Source organism: Falco rusticolus, chromosome 10, assembly GCF_015220075.1.
Source record: "Falco rusticolus isolate bFalRus1 chromosome 10, bFalRus1.pri, whole genome shotgun sequence".
NCBI lineage: Eukaryota > Metazoa > Chordata > Aves > Falconiformes > Falconidae > Falco > Falco rusticolus.
This window is the reverse complement of record NC_051196.1, coordinates 20,269,217-20,291,965: the sequence shown is the minus strand read 5'-3', so window position 1 is coordinate 20,291,965 and position 22,749 is coordinate 20,269,217. Positions and strand designations below refer to the sequence as shown.

At 46.2% G+C, this 22,749-nt stretch overlaps 2 protein-coding genes across 5 annotated transcripts in view; one reads left to right on the top strand and one right to left on the bottom strand.

Moving 5' to 3' along the window:
• The window catches only part of IGHMBP2 (immunoglobulin mu DNA binding protein 2), a 43,302-nt gene extending 37,312 nt beyond the window's left edge, over positions 1-5,990 (bottom strand). The window contains exons 1-4 of one of the 2 annotated variants that reach the window (XM_037401709.1): positions 5,900-5,990; positions 4,183-4,352; positions 2,211-2,403; positions 1,402-1,499 (exon numbers count right to left, since the gene is read on the bottom strand). In XM_037401709.1, the coding sequence (XP_037257606.1) occupies positions 1,402-1,499; positions 2,211-2,403; positions 4,183-4,352; positions 5,900-5,973 (535 nt within the window). In that variant the 5' untranslated portion in view covers positions 5,974-5,990. The remainder of the gene's footprint in view (positions 1-1,401; positions 1,500-2,210; positions 2,404-4,182; positions 4,353-5,899) is intronic. The other variant, XM_037401710.1, reaches the window with a different exon arrangement.
• A 1-nt stretch (position 5,991) lies between these two features.
• On the top strand, positions 5,992-22,722 carry MRPL21 (mitochondrial ribosomal protein L21). 3 transcript variants are annotated; one of them, XM_037401717.1, is made up of 7 exons: positions 5,992-6,064; positions 7,856-7,916; positions 11,768-11,853; positions 14,885-15,048; positions 16,590-16,642; positions 21,696-21,799; positions 22,492-22,722. In XM_037401717.1, the coding sequence occupies exons 1-7, from the start codon at positions 6,025-6,027 to the stop codon at positions 22,554-22,556; spliced, it is 573 nt and encodes a 190-aa protein (XP_037257614.1). In that variant the 5' UTR covers positions 5,992-6,024; the 3' UTR covers positions 22,557-22,722. The 3 variants fall into 3 exon arrangements, with proteins under 3 accessions (XP_037257614.1, XP_037257615.1, XP_037257616.1); XM_037401718.1 differs by lacking the exon at positions 7,856-7,916 and having other exon boundaries at positions 5,999-6,064; XM_037401719.1 differs by lacking the exons at positions 5,992-6,064; positions 7,856-7,916; positions 11,768-11,853 and adding an exon at positions 12,427-12,450.
• Positions 22,723-22,749: the final 27 nt, after the last annotated feature.

Sequence of the window (22,749 nt, the reverse complement as noted above, 5' to 3'; positions counted from 1 at the left end):
AGACACAGACTGCTGGCCCAACCCTACCGTGCTAGGCAGCTTAATCCACTCTCTGCTCCCTAATTTTTGCAGCCCAGATGACACGTCCCTTCTGCCAAGGTATAATATAGGTATCCCAAGCAGTTGCTGAGCCTGCTGATCAGAGGCTTTTGTTTCCCCAAAAGGTTAAGCTGTGCGGTTTCATCTTTCATTTTTCCAAACACATCAAAAAGATGAGAGTAAAAGGGGATTCTACTCACATGCAATTTTTTTGACAGCTGTTGGTAAAGCAAAGTTGTGAGGTTTTAAGTATTTAATAAAACAAAAGCATCCTGCACATCAACTTGAGTGAATACAATCAGAAGGTTGCAAAAATAAAAATACAAGCATTCCCATGCTGTTTCAAATTGCAGGAGTTCCACAGTCACTTAATTCCCATGAAGACAGAGTTATTGTTTCCAATATAGAAGCAGTGCTGGCAGTCTCTGATTTTTGAAGTTTATGGATGGGATTGGGGCAAGAAGCAAATAAGAAATGCCTTATAAACTAAATTGGATTTCAGACTCATGAATGTGTGCAAACAAATTCCCTCATCACAAATCCTGCCTGTTTTATGCCAGAATTCAGGTTTAATTGGTACACTCTTGAGAAAAGTGAGCATTATCTAGCTGAATGGTCTCTCTTCCAGTGATGACAAGGGTCTTGACCTGAGTGAAGTGTGTCCAGGGACCCATAAACCAGTGTGAAAACTATGTGTTCAATGCTGCCAGTTGCAACACCACTTGTTACGCACATTCAGTACTCAGGCCCTTCCTGGAGCAAAGCAAGCTGTATATTTGATGTGAATAAAAACTTCAGAGAGATCAGAGTTATTTGTGTTCCCATGGCCCATTTCAAAGAATGGGTCTTGAACGAAGAGACCCCAAGCACCTTTCTCAGCTGGTCAGCCTGAGAGAGGACTAGGGGGACTGGAAGAGGAGTAATGGCTGCACAGTCATCACTTAGGGCTCTGGCTCTTTGCCTCTCTCAGATGTGACATCTGAAGAGGCAAATATCCTCCTAACTGAGCATGGACAGAGCACAGAGCCCTTATGCTGTGGGTAGGGAACTTCAGGTTTTGCTGACTGCTCTGGAGAGGAAAGATTTCCCCCCACCTTTCCCTACAGTAACTTTCCGTATCTGCTTCAAACCAGCATGAGAGCAACAACTGTTCTTACCAGTCCATCTAAAAGAGCTCTCCACCTGTGTAACTCTCAGCTTCACATACCAAGGCAGACTAAAACCAGCAGCAGTCTCTGTGCATGTGCTTGGCTATGAAGGTCCAGGGACTCTGACCCCAAGGATACAGAAAATTTCTCTAGAAAGATCTATCCAGCACTTCCCATCAGTCTGATATATAATCTTACAAAGAAGCATCCTTACTTGTTTCATTGAATGTGCTTGGATCCGAAGAGAAGAAGAGGACGTCGATCAGATTGGAGGCTGGACCGCTGTGATACTGCTTTAGTGCATTTAAAGCTCTGTCAAAGAAAATAGCCAGTTACATGCGCAGCATGAATTCCTAGAGAGATTCCTGCTCACTTTAGGGCTGAAGCCTGTGGGCACAGATTCAGCTTTTTCCAAAGCTGAAAAATGCTACTCCACAGCAGACTAATCCTATCTAATTGCTGCATTCCCCAGCCCTCACACCCCCACCTACCCCTTATGCTGGTCTGATTTCCACTTTTTACTATTACTCCAGTTGGATATATGCAGACCCTGGGTTGAGCTTTTTCAGCGCATTAATTCAGCAAAGAGCTACTCAGTTCTCCTGCCAGGATGGAAAAAGCTCTCTACAGAATCCAGTGGGAACCAGAGGTGATACAACACAGGACAAAAATATGTAGCTGAGTGTGAGAGAGGAATAAAGAAGAGCAGGACCATAGCAGCCAACAGGTAGAAAATTTATGCTGTTTTGATGCTGTAGATTAACATATCCAATCGACTTATCTTGGAATGGGCTCCCTCAGCAGTTAGTAGGAAAAGAAAGGCACATCCAAAAGGTGGATACCTCCTCTAAGTGGAGCTGCTATAGGAGTAAGAGGAATAAGATAGGAGAGAAACCAAGCCTAGTGAAATAAGCCTGTCTCAGAAGAGCTCTTCCAGAATAAACCTGGCCATTTTCAATTGGCTTTGAGCACTCCTGAGCAGAGTCACTGTAGGAGAGAGAACTGCAACCCCATGGTCCTTACTTTTTCAGCCTGTTGTAGGTGACATCATTGGCTAATTTCAGCAGGCGGTAAGAGCACTCTCGGTCCAAGCTCAGCATGCCATCTCGAGACTCCTCAAAGGCAACAGTCACTGCTTTGGAGGTGATACGTGTTACAATGCCGGTGGAGAGCGGATCATTGTGGCCAGCTGAATCGTAAAGGCCCACAATATCTCCTGCAAAGACAAGTTTGAAGAGAGAGAACGAAGTGGGGCAAATGTTTTGAAAAGAAGCATTTTCGGTGAGACCAGCAACCAAAGGAGAATAGCCTCCTCTTAGCAAACAAAGAACACACAACAAGAGAGAGCAAAAGGACAGTTAGCAGTGAGAAGACACTGGACAGCAACTAACCAGCTGCCTTCAGACCTCCACACACCACAGGTCTTGGGGTGGAGACCAGCAGTGCTCCCCATAGCCAGAGCTGCTCAGAAAGCCAACACGCTTTCACAAAGATCTTGGGAGAACCTGACTTCTCTGAACATTCAGACAAACCATTTTACATCAATTGTATTTCTTTAATAATAGCCAAGGAGTCTGCGTGACAGTACGTGCTTCCCAGATGACTGCTATATGCCAGTCAGAGGAACTAAGAAAGACCAGAGATTTTTGAGGACTCACTACAGCTTTTCACAGTCACTGTGAGATTACGAAAGAAAGTGGAATTGCATAGTGTAGAGGTGAAACAGATTTTCAACAGGATGTCTGACTAAGTTTATAACTTATCTGGGGCTCGCATTCATTGAGGATTAAATTTCAGATTTACAAACTATGGGAAGATTTCCTCCACAAGGTCCATCAGCTCTTACGCTAAAATGCTTGCATCCAGGAATAATTTACTGCTATGGCAATGTTATTTCTCTTTGAAGATCACTGGCGGATGCTCTCAAGACTGAGTTCCCAATCTGCAATGAGCCATTTTAATTTCAAAGGTCAGCAGCTTGGAGGCCTGGGTGACAAAGAGTGCATCAACAAACTGAACTTCAACACACTTTGAACCGGCACCATTGTGCGACCAGGGTCAGAAACATTATAGTTCCCCATGATGTGCCTGCTTAGCAAGCTCAATGACCTAGCAAACTAAACCAATAAAATTACTAAACTAAACCAGAAAATTATCTGGTGCAGCCAGCTTCTCTTTTGTGGACCAGTTTTGGAGAGTGCAAGGCAATACCCTCATTGCCTAAGGAAAAAAGAGAAGGGTCTCTGGAGAAGAAAAATAGCAGGTGTATTGCAGACTCACTCCACAGTCAAACCCAAGTTCTTCCGAGGGGTAAGCCTGCACAGTTGGTTACAGCATGGCAGACAGCATCCTCACCCTCCTCGGGTATCAGCAAGAGAGGCAACAGCTCAGCTCTGACAGTCCTGGTCATGAATTCATGGAAGTGATGGCAGACGGTGAGACATGAGTGAAAAGGGCGCTGGCTCACGTGCTAATGAGTCTGTATTTCTCTGGTACCTGCATTTTCAATAGAAATCCAGGCATGTAGCTAATAACAGCACATATTTCACCCTCTCTTCCTTGCCAAAAATAAGAGGAAAGGGAGAAACATGGCAACTCAGGAAGGAAAAGGAAAATCCACTTTCCATTTTGCAAATAAAATGTAAGTGACAAAAGCTCCTTACCTACCGCAAGACATAAGCATGAACACTTTGGCTTGTACAAAGAATGCCAGGAAATCTTTAACAACGAGAGATCAGGACTTTGTTTTTATTGTTTCAGATAGAGGAGAGCCAGAATTTTCATCACCAGCACTACTTTCTGGTGCAACATGTGTCTGTAATAAGCTGAGGGATAAAGAGGCCATTTTCCTCTAGATTCATCCTGTAGCCATAACAATCTCTCCCCTCCTTTCTTGCATCAATTTCTCAGTTCTTACAAGTATCACATTAGAATGATGTTAGGAAGAAGAACTGGTCATCTCTATGTACTTTGCACTGACAGGAATACCACTTACCAGGCCCAAAACTGTTATAGGGCAGCTCCGCATCTGAATCATATTTTCTAGGCTGAAACGTCACAAGCAGCCGTCCGTAGAGGCCAGTTCTCTGGCTGGCAGCTTGGAGTTTTAGCAGGCAGACACCTCTGCGCTGCAGTTCCTTCAGGGAGATGCTTTCCTGCCATGCCCTGGAAACCACACACAGACATGAAAACCATTTGCTGGACTGAAGCTGAGATTCAAAGATTCAGATGACAAAACAGAAAAAAGCTGGGGGAGGAGATGGAAAAGGAGGAGAAGGACAATGGCAAAAGAGACATTGGCTTGTTGAAGTGTGGGCTTATGCAATCACTTTGTACTGATGTAAGTAGATTGGCTTCCACAGGCTTATTCTGGGAAACAGGGTGACACTCACAGAGCCTGGAGAAGAGGTAACATCTGTTTAAGTGTATTTTCCTCTCTCCTGTCTGGGTGTGAAAAGAAAGGATGTGCCTATTTACCCACGTCCCAGGAGAGGACAACCTGAGTTTTCTCCTATCACATTTAAGGGCTAAAATGGAAGATTTGCCATTTTTTACATGAAGTTGTGCTAACCTCCAACAAACACCACACACACGGCTGCACAGAGCAGAGGAATTGGTATCTGGTGCAGACTTTCAGGCTACAAGTGACCATGGCAGAAAACCCAGACTGGAGCTTTGCAGACTGCTGTCCTTTGGGGGCAAAGTGTTCTGCAGCAGCTGTGTTTGCTCCACAGTTTCACTTGGGGCCTGTGGAGGCATCTTTATTTTTGTATAGATTAAAATAAAAAAGAAAATCCCCCAAGTTTATTCTCCTTAGTCCCCCAGTTTAGCTTGTTTCCCTCAGTTTGGCTTGTTTCCTGTAGGTTGGTTTCTAGGGAGCTGAAGTGTCAGGAAACAGGGCAATAGGGCAGCGGGGCAATGGCCCTGTCCTGTCTCCTGGCACCCTTTGTCCTCTGGGCTGGGTAAGGCCAGGCCTTATTGGCACCAGAAGTGGGGGTGTCTGTGCCCCCAGCATGGCCCCACGCAACCTGGGGGCACCTGATGACACCCCCACCCTCCCTGTCACCACGAGGCCACATGAGTCAGGTGGGATTATGCTTTCAGCTCAAGCCCTGTGGCAGGAAGGCAAAGCTGGGTGGGGGCTGCAGCAGGAGATTGGGAGCCCCAAGATGTTGCTGATGTGAGCTTGGATCCTATACGTGACAGCAAGCTCTGAGGATTCCCACATGGATAAGCTGGTCCTATAGGGGTGAGTCTAGCATGATTTCCCATAGATTGGAGCAGGCCCTATGGAGTGGGTTTCCTATTGGGATGTGCTGGTTATACAGGAGTGAGTATGGCAGCATTTCCTATAGGCGACAGGAAGCTTCCCCCAGGTGACAGGTGATCGATCATACAGGAGTGAGTCGGCGAGGTTTCTTATCAATGACAGCAAGTCCCTTAGAGGTATATCCATCACCCTTCTCCACAGGTGACCGCAGGCCCTATAGGGGTGCCAGCGGGGCTTCCCATATGTAATAGCAGGTGCCCGGGGACGGTCCATCAGGGTTCCCTATAGGTGAGAGTAGGCCCTATAGGAGTGAGGCCGGCAGCGTTTCCCATAGGCGACAGCAGGTCCCGCCAGGACCGGTGCGTTAGGGCTGCTATAGGTGACAGCAGGCTCTATAGAGGCGAGCCAACACGGTTCCCCACCGCGGGCGGCCCGGCGGTACCTGCTCTCGGCGAGCTCGGCCTCCCGCTCCTCCCGCAGCAGCTCCAGGTGCCGCTCCGCCGCCTCCGCCGCCATGGCCCTTCGCCCCGCCGGGCACTTCCGCTTCCGGGGCGGGGGGTCACCGTCATGGCGGCCGTGGTGGCGGGGGCACGGTGGCGGGCGGCAGGTGAGACGGGACGGGACGGGACGCTCTGAGCTCCGCTCCGGCCGGGGAGGGAGAGGAGGGAGGCGGCGGGGCAGCGTCTCCGCCGCTGGCCGTTTGGACGACGCGGTGCGGCCCCTCCGCGGCCTCCCGGTGCGGCGAGGCCGGGGGCCCCGTCCCCTCGGCGGGCCCAGCGAGCCCCCGCCGCCTCCCCACGCAGGGCCGGTGCTGCAGCCTCCGGCCGGCTTGTGGCCCCGGTACAGCCGCGCCGTGTAGCAGGCGGGCGAGCCTCGGAGCTCTGCCCGTGGCGGAAAGCTGCGCGGGGGAAAGGGGCGGCTCGGGTCTTGGCCTGCATCAGTCTTGGAGCAGCTGGAAAGCCGGGGCGGGGGAAAGTTCATAAAAAGGAGAATCAACTTTACAGGGGTTTTTCTAGCCTGGTGTGAACCTTTATGGAAAATCTAGGGGTTGGGGGTGTGTGCAGGGGCTCCATCGGCCTCCTTGCTGGGCTGGGAAGCTGGCAGGGTGTTTGCTGGGAGAGCAGACAGGCAGCCTCGGGGGCCCTGGCTTTGCATCGGGGTTTGGTTTCCATGCTGGGTGAGTGTGACTTGGTGAACTGCAGCTTCTGCAAGAGAGGTGGTTAAGTATGTTTGGTGTTAAGAGGTCTTGCTAGTCCCTTGTATCAGTCATGCTTTGGATGGTGGGTGAAAAAGGGAATGTTCCTGCAATGAAGCTGTGCAGAGTCTGGCTGTTAATTAAGCACGTTGTTCCAGGAAGGGGATTGTTACCCCTGAGGTAACATAGGGATAAATCCCTGAGCATGTGTTTTTAGGACTTCATCTCTTTCTGCTAAGTGTGTGTGGGTCTAGCTCCTTTCCAGAAAATGCTGAAGCTGCACTTAAAGTGTGATTTAAGTCGTAGTGAACCACTCAAGCTTTGAAGATTTGTGTATGGGAACGGTAATGCAGCTTCACTGTTGATGAACATTAGCTTATGTATATGTAGCTCTGAAAAGCATGAATACATTTTCCTAATTCCCATGTTCTGTTGTTGTTCCTTGTTCAGCTACATAGCTCCTCCACTCCTCTTGTCTAGAAGGAGCAAGCATGACTGGGAGGGTGAAAACCCAGACATAGGAGTGTTAAAACCAAATCTGCTGGACCTTCCCCCCTCTTCCAGGTCACTGTGTTTCACTCACCATTGCAGTGTCTGCTTAGGAGCTACAGGGCCAGTGAGTTACTGGCAGTATGCCTTGTCTTCCTCCTCTCTTTTCAGAGTGGGAACTTTGTAAGGCTTAGTAGAAGTTTCTGAGACTCACCTGGTAAATGTTGTGTAATAGCTTCCCTCCCCTTTTCAGAGGGCCCAGAGAGCTGGAAAGGATCCTTCTAGCAGCACCAGTTAGTGCTCAGAATGAAGAGTGCACCACAGCATTCTTTAGACTACCTGTTCCTCTCCTCTGCCTTTTGGTCACGTTGTTTAGCAAGAGACGGGTTGCTCTGAGTGTATCCATGTTAAATTGGTGTGTCTAGGTGGAAGTGTGACTTGAAGTAAGTGTGCTTACAGTGGGAGCTCTCTTGTGCTCTCTTGCAATGCTGCACACAACTGATGGGTCCTTTCTCTTACCAGGTATCTTGTTTTGCTTCCCCCTTTATCTTTGGCATGATAAAACCGAACAAAGCCTTTACAGGCAGAAAAATGGTACCATGAAGCTGACCAGTGCTGTAATGCTTCAGCATTGCTGTCATGCTTCCTCACCAAGGTCTAAAAGCCTAGTTGTTGCTGCTTACTTTTAATTCTTTTTCCCTCCTTCCCTTTTAGCCTGCTTGCTTTCATCTGTGGTTCGGCAACAGAGTTCCCAGAGCACGTCACTGCAGCAAGGGTAATGTCAAATGACTTTATGCTTTTTGCCCCTTGAAATACTGATTGTCCTTTGGGTGGGTGGGGAGGGTGGCTTGTTTTTACTTTGGAAGGGAGGCTTGTCTGATCCCTTAGTCTGTCACTTCCCCCAAAGTTTTAGACTCTGCCTACCTTTGGTCACGTTTGCTAGAGGGATGCTTCTGTTGATTTAGGAAATTAAAAGAGTTGAGTCTAGAGATAGATAATTAGATCCTCCACTGAGAAAAGGGCCACGGTGTGGGCTCAGCCCGTAGTAGACAGCAGAGAAGCCACTCAAGGCAGGACATTGCAAGCTCCTCAGCGGCATAAATGGCTTCAAGCTAACACTCATCTTTTTAGGTACAGGTGGCCTACTCCTCAGGCAAGGTCCATCTCCTGCCTGGAGTCTCTGATACCTGATAAATACTGAACTTGCACTGTGGTCTCTGCACAATGTGATTAACAGCCCAAGCCAGGAAACTTCAGCCTTCATTTGTTTCAGCACTTTGAAAGCTGCTTGTTTGTGTCTGTATTTTGTTTCCTCTGCTGGGATCTCGAGTGAGACAGAGCTGTGGGCTGTGCTGCTGCTTGCTTTAACCAGAAGGGGACACTGCAGAAACGGAGAACTTCTGTGAGCAGCATCAGGGAAAAACGGCAAGATCTGCTCATTCCCTCTGCTCTTCTGAAGGCTGCGGAGGGGTGACCTCTTCCCGCTGATCCTCAGCCATGTGGGAACACAGTTTGGATCTCTGCCTCGGTGACAGAGCACCCAACATTATTACTATACCCCGCAACAGACCCACGAAGCCTTGGTGCTTGTGGCTATATACTTGTTTGCAAGTGCTTTGAGTTTCTGTTAAATGAAAGCCCTTCCTGAGGCATTGCTGGGCATTACAGAGTAAACCAATCCAACACTATTGCTGTTGTGTTAATTTGCCTTCGTTCACTAGCATCTAATGTCTTTTCTGGAACGTTTTATGGGGTTTGCGCATCCTGTGTTATTTATAGAAAGTGTGGATCTCTGTGCACAGGAAGCTGGACTTCCTGTTTGTGGTGGAGATGGTATTTTAGTGAGCAGCACCTTTCTCTTTGAATTTCAGAAACCAATACCTTTCTGGTCATCTCATCAAGATCCAGGGTGAATCTGCCTCTTTAAATCTAAGATTGTCTTTGTGGTATTGTAGATTCTTGCTTAATAATCTGGTGCCTTTTGGTCATGTGTCTCTTTCTGAGTAAAGGCATTTGGCATCTCTCAGGGTAATCTCTGAATGGTGCAGGATGGGCCTTGTGCCTCCTCTCCCTGGCCCCTGAAATGCGTACCACAGTTCCGAGTAGTGCTTTTCTCTCCAGTTCTTTGGGAACAAATCAATAGTTTTTGTAACTGGCTCTTATGCAGAGATGTAAGCAGCTGCCTCTGGTCCTTCTTGTTGTTGCTTCTTGTCCTAGAGATCTTGAAAAACAGCTAATTATAAGCAAGTGTCATTTGCATTTTTTCCGCTCAAACTCACACTGAGCTTCGTGCAGTGTTTCATTTCTGAATTAACACCCTGTGGCACATTTGAGCGGCGTTAATTGTTGTTCAGCTCTGATGTTTTAAACAGCCTTCTCATGATGTAGTGCTGTCTGCACCACTGTCAAGAAAGGCAGTGTGTGCATGGCAGTACCTGCGGTATTGACTGTACAGGGCTTGAAGCAGTCAGGAATTCGGTCAGTTTTGAGGCAGAGGATCCCTCTCAGTGACTATCTTGAGAAAAGCAGAAAGAATCCACTGTACAGCTAAACAGAATGTGTTGCTGGCTGCTAGCTGAAACACCCCTGGCAGTTTTCAGTCTTTCGTTCTGTATCCATACTGTAGCCTGCTCGCCTTCAGGCCCCCAGTTTATTTACTAAACTGAAGGTGTCGTGCGTTGTGACAGCCGCATACCATTTTTAGTAAGTCAGAGAGCAGCATCCAAATATAGACAGTAGAGCTGTCTTCAGGTCTGCACAGAATTTGTCACTTGGGTGCTGGTGCAGCTTGAGCTGTGGTTGCTTCCACGATTGTATCAGTACTGAATGATCCTGAAGGGATGCATCTGTGGTGTCCAGAGTCCCTCAGGCTGGTCACCAGGGAGGTTTTTGGGGACTGATGCAACATCTTGCAGTGGAGAGGCTCTTGTCTCAGCGGTACAGTTGCAGAGTGTTTGAAAAGAGATGTTACAAAAGCCACTCTCTATCACAAAAGTGGAAGCTACTCTTTCAAGAAGAATCAGGATTTAATTTGCACCTTTCAGCAAAATATCTTGGTGCTCAAAGTCATCGTGAGGAATGATGCTTGTGCTTGGCTGGATGAGTATGGGGTGGTGCAAGCTCCCGCTCCCTTCTGCGGTGAATCTGAACCAAGATAGGCATGGGTCTAAGAAGTTTTGTTAGATGCCTCTGCTAGTCCCTCCCCAGTGTGGTACTATCAATTATAGACAGATGTGGTAATGGCACAGAAGAGTCTTTTGGGTTAAATGTTTGTGGTATTAAATGCTGAATTGCACTGGGGGTAGGGTAAGCCGTTATTATTGCCATTCAGGGAATGCAGCTGTAAGTGACAAAAGAACAACAGCCTTGTGACTCTCCTGTAAAGAACCCAGCTGTGGTCTTAAGGCCCTCTCTAAACTGTCTATTTAACAGAGAAGAGCTTCAAAAAACAGAGGGGGGAAAAAAGGATGCATGTGAGTCATTCATGTGCAGCATTTAAGGCTGGTTTAAGAATGCTCGTTAGCCCTTCTTCCCCATCAAAGGCAAGTTGCCTCCTCCCGGATGCTCCCCGCTGTCAGGTAACTTCAGGGCTTTGTACTTGGTGAAGTGAGCTGAGGAGCATTAATGTGTTCAGCCGCTCAGCTGTGGTGGAGGTAACTTGTAGCTATACCCGGAAAAGCTTAATAAGAGCCTTGTATCTAAAACTCGTGTGTAACAAGGCTGAAGGTAGGTCTGTTTCCATTGGAGTTGGTGACAAAATTCCAGTCTGTAAAAACAAGGGGGTGGAAAGTCAGTGGTAGTCTCTGAACTTTATTGGCACTACCACATCCAGCTGCAGATATCAACATCAGGAAGAAGTGATAGCCTGTGTGAATTTTCAGTTAATTTTCCATTGGTTTATTTCTGCACGCTTCCTTTGTTTCAAACTATTTTAACTAACATTCTGAAGTGGGAAGAAAGAAAAAAAAAAAAAGAGGGGGGGAATAATCCATTCCCCATAATGAATTTTATGATAGGATGGGACGTAAAGCAAACCAACCACTGAGGCATTTATCCCTTTTTCTCAAAGCTTGCTGCAGTTCATGGTGGCCCTAAATGATGTTAAGCCCTGGGAGCAGTGACTGTTGTAGGGTATTTACAGGCTGAACTAAAGAATGAGACTGTTTTCTGCATGTTTTTGAACAGCCTTCTGATATGGGCTTCATCTTCAGCATTTCTTGTCCTACTGGAGTGCTTTTGCCAGGTGTCGGGAGGAGGGTCTGAGGAGTTTGCTATATCCAGTGTCCTCCATTGGATTAATTCCTCAAGAGGTAACATGGCTTTTGCCTTGTCTGCCTCCCTCTGTCCGTAACACTTTACATTGGAATAGAAAACCTCTCCTTGCTCATGAGCTGCTACAAAGAGAAATGTGATCTGTGGGAAGTTGCCTTCTGGCCCCAGTGGGTTTTAGATCTAGTTTTTCATACTGAGAAATCATTAAGTCTCCTCTACAACTTCTGCTTCGCCAGTGGAAAACCACTTTCTAGTCCCATCTGCAGCTTCTTTTACCTTTTTCCCTTTCTTCATGCTTTACATCTCTTGACAATATCTGTGTGCTACAAATGAATCTTACCTTATCATTCACAGACTTGTTGCCAAAACATCTCTGACTTCACCCCCGTGGCCTGAAGTGAAACTTCCAGATCCAGTAGAAGAAGCGAAGTATCATGCAGGTAAAGATCTCAAGTCCCTGAGTGAAGACTAGCACTCCAGTATTGCCGCTGGTGGCAGGCCTGATTGAGCATAAATAAGTGTTTTCAATGACTGGAGCCTGGTTTTGTTCTTTGCAGTCTGTCAGATGTGTTAGTGTCACTGGACTTGTGCTCCAGCTGCTGGTATTGGAGATTTGGGTACAATATGAGGTTGTCTTAGTTTGTGACAGTGTGACAGATTGTAACACTCCTAGAGTAACCTTACTTGATGTGATGTGTTGCTTTCTAAAGTGTGAAACAAGCCTTTTGGACAGGAGGAAACAATTATTTGTCTTTTAATGGATAAATCAAAAAGCTAAAGCCAGCAAAAGCTGTTGGATGGAAGGCACATCAGAGAGCTGGTGTATTTAAATGCATAAAACACTAGAGCCAGCATAAGCAGTTGGATGGTGGGGACATGACTGAGCTGCAGAGGTGTGACATAAGGCAATGAGCAGCTGGGATGTGACATAATGTTAGTGAATGTGTTTCTGTCCCCACATCTAGTCAGGACCGTTGAAGGCAGCCAGTGGTCCTCCTGAAAGGAGCACGTGGACTGTACAGTAGGCAGCCTCGCAGGTCAGTGAGAGAAGTGCCCACAGATGTTTGGCAACCACCCTCCCTCATTGCTTCACCTTACTAGAACATGTCAATCTTCCACTTGTAACCAGACACAGGTCCCCTGGCAGGTGAGAATCAAATAGAAGAAGGCAGATGTGTCTAGCCTCGTATTGCCCAAGTGGGGCTGTTGTCATCCAGACCGTGCTGGGGATGGTAGCAGGGAAGCCACATGTGTGGGATGTGTCTCAGAACTAGGCAATAATGAGCCCCAGTGGGTGAATTCCTTCTGCAGTTGCTGTGGTGGTAGCAATTAGGCGTTGTGCTTCACACAGGCAATGAGCTCCTCTGTTTATTAACAGGCAGTCTTACTGTCTCGTTGTGTAAACCTCGGGGACATCTGTGAAAGGTATCTGACTCCTGCTTTAGGTGGGAGAGACCTGGGAAGTAAAGGAGAGGAGTTCTTTTACAAGGAGAGTGAGAGGTGAAAAGCTGGGTTGTGTCCACCTTTTTGCAGATAGTCTCCAACCATCGGACTGAAGTGTGTTAGTAGCTATGTGACTGGTGTGCTTTAGAGAGAGCCTCCTGCTCCAGGTCTCCTCTCTGGCTGTTTTTCATCCTGCTTTTTATCTCCTTTGTGCTCCTGGGATTGCTCAAGTGACAGATGTTCTGTGTCTGAGTGTGATTTGACCCGGTAGTGAACTGTGAACTGCTCTGTTTGGTTTACTGAAGCCCTGTGGTGAACAGGGTCCCATGTTCACCTGATTGATTCACATGGGATCCTCGGGGCTGCTGTGATTTCTGTGCCTGGTAACCTCCTGCTGTTAATGAGCTTGCATCATTATCTCCTGGCTGTGCTTATCCAAAGCAAACAGCAAGAGCATTTGAATTCTGCCTTCTATTTTTCTGCTGGCTATGGAAACAGTCAGGGGTATTTAGGATTGCTGTCCTAGCAGTTAAATAGTAACATCACTTGATGTTTCCTGTCACTAGAGGTGGTTGGAAGAGTTATCAACAACTTCAGAGCCCAAGTACAGTGTAGAAAATGTACCTTTTTTGGTTATGGAAAGATGATAAAGCCCCATGGATAGAAAGTTGAAACTTGACAAGGAACTAACCCTTGTTAGAGCATGACTCAGCATGTTTTTTGCTGAGAGAAAATTGTAGGCCAGCATTTTTGAAATTTTGGTTTTGAAACGTTGACCACAGGACTACTGGTCTACCTGCATCAGCAGTTCAGAGCTGCAAGAAATTTATTGTACCCATAGTGCAGTTGCGGGTATAACAAGGAAAATGTGCTTGGTTTTTTTCCTCTGGACTTTTTGTGGTGGTCCACTGTGATTCAGAGAAAAGAGCACACAGTAGATTTTTCTTCTGGGACAGCAATTCCAGCAACACAGAAGCTAAACTCTTCACTGTAGTGGGAACTGTAGTAACTACTGCCTTGCAAATAATTGGTTCTTACCTCTTCCTAGAATAGCTTGCATCTGCTGGGTTGAAACTTGGACACTTTCAGAGTGTTCCTGTAAGAACTGGGTTTGGTTTGACTGGCTGCTAAATTCTTGCCTGTCCCAAATGGATGTTGTTTTGTTTACATTCCTAGAAAAAAGAAAAAAAAAAGATTCAGCCACTTTTGCGGACCATGAAGAAAATCTATTTTTCCAGTTATAGAAAAGTTGCTGTTTTTCTGAACAGCTCAAGTGAGTGGAAAGCTACTATTTGGCAGTGGAATGGCACTTATTAAGCAATACCTTTTGATGTTCCTGTAAAAACTGGTTTTGGTTTCAGTGCATGGGAAGCTGATCACAGAAAACTGAGTTTGTTCATGTGCAGGACCTTGTCCCCGGCATTTGTACCGCTTCTGGCACCTGCTCTGTGTGTATGTGTATACGGGAAGAGATTTTTCAGGAAGAGATTTTCTGGAAGAGACTGACAGAAAGGTCTCTCTTGTCTTTGCTGCAGGTACAAGTTCTCAAGCCAAGCTTTGTTAGTTTTTCCTTTGTACTTTGCCAAACTCTTCCTGATGTTCCTGCATGCCTTACACGGTATTCAGAGTGCTGGGCCTTCTGCATATGACTTGGAAATTGAGTTGCTCCCCTCCAAACGTAGAATGCAAGGATGAGCACTCTTTTCTGGAACACTTTATATCTGAATGCAGTGCATTTTAGGATGCTTAAGAAATAGGCTGAGAAGTCAACAGTCTTAGATCAGCCGCATGGTATATATACTAGCTGTTTACTTACACATGGGTTTGCCAGCAGCTAAAATACAAATTAAGTTTATGAAAGGGAGGTTCACGCCTTGTCGGAAACAACATTGCTGTTGATCCATGCTTAAAGATTCCCAGAAGGTAATAGTTTTGGTGGGAGAGCAGTGTGGCTGAGTTAGTTTTGAGCGGTTCTTCACACCTTGCGGGGGTTTGTACACTGATTCCTTCCCTGCTGTTTGCCCGCAGAAGTGGTACAAAAGGTGAACAAGATGATCGCAATGGGGCAGTACGGAAGGCTCTTTGCTGTGGTCCACTTTGCCAGCAAGCAGTGGAAAATAACTAGTGAAGACTTGATTATGATGGACAATGTTCTGGAGGCTGAATGTGGAGACCGAATCCGGATGGAAAAGGTGACATGCCATGCTTCCACAGTGCCTGTGATGCCATGCTGTGTGTGGGGCTAGAGCAGATTGCCTGTGAACATTCCCTAAGGCAAAACCCATAACCAGTTTTTAATAACACGTCCTGAATAGCTCCTGTCTGATCTCCCGTTCTTACTCCAGTTACTTGCCTTGTCTTAGTTTTGTTCCAATTTCAGTTACTCTGTTAGTGATAATATTATTGTGATTTCTGTTGAACAGGGTTGGAGTGAGTCGTGCCAGACTCTGTTAGGAGACAGATTTTTGTTGTACTAACTTCATCCAAAAAAAGAAAATTACAGTTGTTATTTCTAGAGACAGCAGCTGAAGACTGTGTTTACCTTGAAACTCTCAACACCCAAAATACTTGCAGTCCTCCGGAGGGACTGTCGCTGAGCAATGCTTTGCAAGATCCTTATCGTGCTGAGTGTGTTGGGTGGAGGGAGAGGGATGGTGCATGTAGGGGAGAATTACCAAGATGCAATTCAATATCTTTACCTTTACCCTTGTTTAACTAGCAGGAGCTTGTAGAGGTTTATTAATCCAAAGCTTAAATGAAAGATTACGAAGTGGGGTTGGTTTAATCTTAATATTGGTTGTTAGAGCCAAGTAAGCAGTTAAGGAGAGCCGGGCAGTTCTTCTACTTACCCGTTGCTTTGAAGTCCAGTTTTGAGGCAGCTTTTTAGGCATGCCTTCAGCTGTGTCCTGTGTCCTTGCAGAGAGGAGTGATTTGCATGAAGTAGCCAGCTAGGAATGCAAAGGTCTGGATGGGAGTTAAAGGTGAAAAACTTGCCTAACCACCATAACTCTTCTGGGATTTTACTGGCAAGTTTCTAAACGAAAACTGGGAATATCTCATGACCATTTGTATGCTGCTTTTAACTGCTGCTGTACAATTAGTGTGGGGAAGGAGACAGTCTGTAAGAAATGCTGCCTCTTCTCACTATGTCCTCTTTATTATCCTGCCTGATCCTTTAGATAAGCAGGTGGTTGAAATACCCTGAAACAAAAGGGCTAGTCCCTGAGGTGGTGAATCCCACCCCACCCCCCCCATGCTCATTTCTTTTTTGCCCTCTTGAGGCCTGATGGAGGAGGGTGAGGACAGTATTTCTCTGCTGGGACATGGAGCAATTGCTATAAAAATCCAATGATTTTAGGAGCTGCTATTCATTCCGATCCACACAAGGCACATTCTTCTTTTTCCCTGTATTGCTTTTCATAACTTTTACAGCTGTTGGTGAGCCAGGACAGAAAGGTTCAGTGTGTTCTGATCAATGTGAAAGATACTTCCAAAGTATGTTTTAGTAGGATAAGCTGTCCTGGAAGACTGACTGTTTAACGAATCTGCTTCTTGCCTGTTAGCTGCCTTTTCCCACCATCCCTCTCTAGTAACAGCATCAGGTTTGAAATGTGTAAAGGCCTATTTTTAGGCAGTTTGACTCCTTTATGGTGACTGTAGAATTTGGAAGATACTGTTTGCATTTCTGCTGGGACAAGAAAGCAGTGACATATGCCTCGTTTATTTTCCATAGGTTTTACTGGTTGGCGCTGATGACTTCACACTTATTGGAAGGCCGCTCCTGGGGTAAGATGTCTCATACAAGAATTGTCTTTGAAACAATTCTTGTACTTAATTGTGGCTTCAGGGCTCCTACAGTCCCTGAAACTGAAGAGAAACTTGGATTTATCAGCAGTAGCTTTTTTCCCAGCCCTGTGGCTTTTGAAAGAGCCACCAATAAAGCTTCTCAGCCTCTGCTGACTCTAACCATAGCCACACTGCCAGGATAGAACAGCAGTTAGTTTTCCAAGTGAATGAGCCATGTTTCACAGCTGAGTTTTACTAAGGTAACTGTAGGATATTCACCTCTACTGGGTTGGACCTTTTTTTCTTGTTACAAACCTTGCACTAACTTAGCAGTAAATCTTGCTCTTCAACATCTTTACTCCCTTACCCTAATTCTGGTGATAGTCATCTTGGAATAACCCAGAAATCCTTTCCCATCCCTTAACCCCTTAATTTGACTTGGGGTTTTTTAACCCATTTCCTTTTGTCCTTGTCTTAACCCAGCAGGCCTTAATCTTAATTTTAGAGTTCCTGATTTTCCTGTCCAGCAGTCACAGAACTGGGGAGAAGGATTTTACCTGCTTGGCACCATCCTAGTGTGTAGGACCTGCTATACAAACTGGCAGAATGCCTGCTTCTTCAGCATTTTCTATACCAAAAGGAAGTGGTGCGTGTGGACCAGGTGTTATTGCTCAGCTCTTAGCAGTAGCCAGAAGCAAAGTCATGAACTGTTGTTTTCCCCAGGACAAGAGGTTTTAGTGGTAAAATGCAAGTGAAGATGAGGTGGGTTGCAGGTGCTTGAAGTACCTGGAAGCCCTGGCTGTGGTCTGGTTGCAAGCTAAACCACTTGTTTTGGCCTTAGCTCGAACTGCAGTGACTTTGGCAGAGGATGGGCCCATGAGTAGGAAGTTGTACATCTGAGAATTACTTGTTGATGCCTTGTAGATTCAGATTAGAAATACCGTAGAGTTTCATATCATTTTCACTTTTGAGTGCTTGCTGTGGCACCAGGGGGTTGTTGGTCTTTAGGAGTTACTTGTAACATGTTTGTACAGTTGATAACATGACTTTGGTTGCAGTGGTGGTAGCTGCTTCGAGTTCCCTGTGTTAGGATTTTGAGAGCTGCCAGTCCTTTTAACAGTACTGCAAATATATCTGGAAGAGCGGGTTGGCAGGAGTCTTTGAATTATTGCCAGATATTGCCCTCGTGGAAGATCTTAGGAAGGGAAATCTCATTACTAGGACTAGAAGTGTCATCTTGCAGAAGTTCAGAGGAGCCCAAGTTCTGCAGGCATGGATACGCCATGTCAGGTAGTTTAGGAGCACCATCCCTCACCTGGCTGTCTTAACTAGTGGCTCTGGGGTGTTTTTTTGCAACTCTCAGTTTGTGTGCTGGACTTGGCGTGTGCGGTGCAAGACGCAGGAGCTCTAGGGCAGGAAGAGAAACAGCTGTTGGGTTCCTGCAGCTGCTCTCAATGTGTGGAAGGTGGTGCCAGTTGCTTGAAGCAGACCAAACTGCACATCTGCCAGTGTTAGCCTGAACTCCAGTAACTGGCAGAGGAAGAATGTTGGGAGGAGGAGGCAGTAGCAGCTCACCAGGCAGATTGAAAGGCTGGTGGGAAGGTGCCATCCTCCCCCCAAGCTGTAGGGAAACCTCCCGAGTCCCCAGCTCTGATACGGGCTGAGGAAAGGAAAGCAAAACCCAGCGTGTCACGAGCAACATCGACTGCAGTTCTTTCACATAGCTCCCAGTTGTGCCTAAACCACAAACATTTTGGAGGGGAGATAAGAGGTTGGGTATGAACAAATGTGGTTTTGTTTTTCTGTTGTTTCAAAAATAAACACTTCAGTAAATGCTTGCACCAGTGTCTGCGTAAGACAGTTCATTACAGCTGCACTCCCTGTTCAAACTTGGAGGCGGGTAGGAACTTGTCCTGTTTTGGACGGACAGTGATGTTTTAATTTTCTGTAACAGTCAGATACCTCCCAAGATGACACTCCTTAAAAGCCTTAAAAAACAACAGTGCAACAAAACATATCTGCGTGGCAGAGGCTATTCTGGGAACTTGTAGCTGGCTTCTGCTCTGGAATCTGTTGGGTTTTGTGTTTGTTCAGGTAACTTGCTGTCTGGTCGATTGGCACAAGGATATCAAGCAGTATGCAGCTGTACTTTGTTTAGCTGTATAATGCAGAAAGTGTTGTGCGCTTTTAAAGCTGTGATTAGAAGTGAGCATAACCTTGGGCAGGTTTGCATTTCAAGCCATCAGCTCAGTACCCTCAGCTGTTTTAGACCTGAGTGGAATGAATGGTACCTCTGAGAAAGCTTAGCTTATTTCTAGACAAAGTACTACTGATGGGGGAATTTTTTTCTCTAGATGAACCTTGCTCTTTCTCCTGCTACCTGTCCATTTTTGCAGTGGCTTCAGTAGAAAAGGCAAAGGGCCTTGGGCCTGTTCTTTTCCCAGACAGCAAGGCTGGGATTCAGTTACCTTCTGCAGGGAGCAAGCAAGCTTGTCAGTTGAAATTATTACCTCTAAGAATTGTGATCCTTTGGTGCTGTGGATTGCCTGGATCTTTTTCACGGCTTAATGACAATAGCTTTCAGCCCAACTTACATCTATGAGATTTCAGTGTGAATTTTTCTTGCTTCCTGCAAAAATCTGATAGACTTGTTTTGTCATGAAACATTTTGCTGCTAACAGCAGCAGGCCCGACTGTCTATGTCAGACTCTGGGAAACGCGTGACCCTCTTTTTATTTTTATGGACATTCCAGTCATACCTAAAACATTTGATGAAGTTTTTTGTTTTTTTTCCTTGGGCTCTATTTCACTGAGAGCTTTTCTGTTCCTATGCACTTCACCAGCAAGTCGTTTTCTGTTGTGCTTCAGCCTCTCCGCCAGCAGGTCCTAGTGCTTTGTCCAACAGAGAAGGACTTACCAGGGCCCTTTGGCCTTGAACTTTGGCTTGCAGAGTGAAGCCGTGCTTGGATACTGGATTGTCTCAACAATACCCTTAAAGGTTTACTTGAAAGCATGTCAATATCTATGAGCAGTGGCGGGGGGACACTTATCTACAGATCCGTGTCAATGTTTCTGCCTTTGGCTGGATACTACCCAAGCCTAGGACAGCCAGTGCAGTCCGGTGGTGAGCGCTGTATCAGGGATAGCTTGGCTGTGCTACTGCAAACCCTGGCTCTCCCGAGAGCTGCCCAGAGATTTCAGTGACCAGGTCACTTTATCTGGCCTGGCCACTTTCCAGTTTTCCCATGTGATCATCATTGGTGAGTTTGTTACATGCCTTTACAGTCCAAGCCTGTGAGAAGTCGGTGGGAGTGTATCCTTCAGCAGGCAGGAATTAGACCCGGGAAGTATAGCTCCCTAATTATAGTGTTAAAACATGGCCAGCCACTGAAGTGCAGTTCATTTCTTGGTTTCTTCCCTCACGTTGCAAAGCTCGCTGTGTATTTCAGTAGTGCTGTTGGATCCTATCACTGGGCTGAATCTGGACAATGTCCTTTATCTGAGATGTGAGGGTCACCCAGCCTCTCAAAATCTAGATCATCTTTTGTCTCTTTTCTTCTGGGCTAGCCAATAAATGCAGGTATTATCAGTTTTTCTCCTCTGGCTGCCCTTCCTTCCTCTCTCAATCTCTGATATATGTTATACCCCAGAGGGTAAAAGTTAAGAGAGATGGTAAATGTCTCAAAGCCTTTGGCCTCCTAGTGACCTTGCTGGAACAGTTAGGTTAGATGGGCTTCCCCTCTCTGCCCCCCTTAAGTGCAGACAGAGTAATTTGTCAGGAAAATGTTCTTTAAATGTCTTCCGGTGGCAAAGTGAGCATGCTAATGAGTTTTTAATGATATTCTGCAGCAATGCTGCATGAAAGAGTGTCTCTTCCTCCCTCCTTGTGGCTGTTGATTAAAACCACACTTTCCAAAGCTTTAGTCTGGCTCTTGTCTGGGGGCACTTATCTTCCCAGAGAGCAGTTGTAGTGCAGACAGGTAGCTGTTCCTCCAGTGCGTGCTTCAGAGCCACCTTGTTTTCTAGCTGTTGGCATTTTTCATAGAGCAGCTAGAAATCCCAGCATTCTTTTTCTAACTTCAGTGGGACTTTCTCTGAGCTCTGCAGAAGCCCTGGGCGGGCAGGAGGTGTGTTTGAGTGTGTCGGTAAGGTAAAGTGGAGCGACTAATTACTTTGTGCTTTTATGTGCCTGTGAATACAGGCTGTATTCTTCTCTTCATCTCTCTCCTCAGGGAGGGAGGATGTTTACTTGCTGAGAATTTCCATATGTAGAAATGAGATATAGAAATAATTTGAGTCTTTGAGTGGTCTGAACTCCCCGAGCTGTGAGGCAGGCAGCAGTACCTGAAATCCTCAGGGAGTCCCCATCTTCTTTTCCAATTTGGGGTAAACAAGCAGGACAGACCAAGAGTGGGAGGCAGAAGAGAGGCATGTGAGAGGAGAAGGGACTTGCTCCAGGAGCCAATTAGCTGTGCTTCCTGCTAGAAACAGCAGGCCAAATCTCTTTTCACTGAGCCTTTGCCAGGATTTTTTCAGGTGAGCAAGGTGAGAAGGCTTTCTTCCAGCTGTCTGTGATGCTTTGTAGAAGGAAGAAGGACTTCTGTGCTGACCGGCATAGCACAGAAGAAGGGGCCACTGGTGGGTTTAACCTGTACCATAAGCAAAGTAGGACACACAAGATCATGTGAATGTGCCAGACGAGGCACTGTATTAACTTACTGTAATCCTACAAGTTCCTGCAGGTTTGTCTTGCTACTGCCTCCCTAGCTGTTTCTGATCTTATCGCTCACGTTGATAGAGAGGTACTGCCCTACAACCTATTGTATCACTTGGCTGATCCACATACAGCACCTTGAGGCTTTTGGTTTTGCACTGTGAAGCCAACAAACTGACAGATTTCCCTCTTTCCACAGTGATTTTGTAGTTCCTGTGGATCTGGGCTCTGTAAGGCAGGATGTGTTATCTGTGTGTCGCTTTTCCCCAGAAACCTGCTTACAGATAGGACGAGAACGTAAATAGTTAAAAAGTGATACTTGTAAAATTTATTTTTAAGGAAAGATCTCGTCCGTGTGGAGGCTACTGTGATTGAAAAGACAGAGTCGTGGCCAAAAATTAACATGCGCTTTCGGAGGAGGCACAACTATCAAAAGAAGAAAAGTAAGATTAATAGAATACACAGCTTCCTTCCCTGCTGTTTTGTTGCTAGATCTGGGATGGGGGTATCATGACACAAGGGCAGTGTCTGGGGAAGGAGACTCATTTACCACGTCCCCAGGACCGCTCATGGCACAGCACCTCTTTCCCAGCCTGCTGCCCCAGGTGTGCCCACTGTATGCAGAGCACAGTGACTTAATACTCCCTTGGTCCAGCACCCTTTGTTGAATAGCCTTGCAAAAGACCTTACTGGAAAAAAAAAATTCCCTGGGCAGAAAAGCAATCCTGTTCCCTTTCCAAAGCCTTAAATGTTTGCTGTGTTATCACAGATATTAGCAAGTCTTAACAGTATCCTGTGGCAGGCTTTTTGATTACCAAATGACCGTCCCTTCTCAAATACGGCTGAGAGAGAAAAATTATGACTGTTGGTTTATGGAATGGATGCTAAAACCTCGACCAGTCTAACACAGTCCCACGGGAGCTCTGCCTGGACCCCTTGTTGATGCCGTACCAACAGTATGCAGCTGTCCTGCCAATGTGGCAGCATCTGCCAGCACACCCCCTCCTAGAAACCATCACGCCTTGGCATGCCTTAATGTTGCTAAGCCAGCAGGAGCCTTTCGAAAGGTATGCAACAGTTATGTGCTGTCATCTGATCTTTTTTTTTTTTTCTCTCTCTTTTCATTCTTTTTCAGTCATCGTGAACCCACAGACTGTCCTCCGGATAAACACCATAGAAATTTTCCCCTGTTTGTCATGATTGATCAGGTGTTGTGGGGCTTGGGTTTATTATTGCTTTAGGCAATTACTGAAATAAAACTGCCTTGTCATTGGAGAGTTCTGGACTTCTTGCTGTTGCTGGAAATGGAAATCTCTATGTAATTTCTTTTTTAAAAGCAACAATGAAATACAGTTTTAAACTATTATTTCAGCCTTGATGGTATTTATTTGTC

Coding starts and splice junctions, on each gene's coding strand:
- MRPL21 (XM_037401717.1), top strand. CDS start 6,025: ATGGCGGCCGTGGTGGCGGGGGCACGGTGGCGGGCGGCAG. Junction 15,049..16,589: donor ACCGAATCCGGATGGAAAAG/GTGACATGCCAT, acceptor TATTTTCCATAG/GTTTTACTGGTTGGCGCTGA. Junction 21,800..22,491: donor CAACTATCAAAAGAAGAAAA/GTAAGATTAATA, acceptor ATTCTTTTTCAG/TCATCGTGAACCCACAGACT.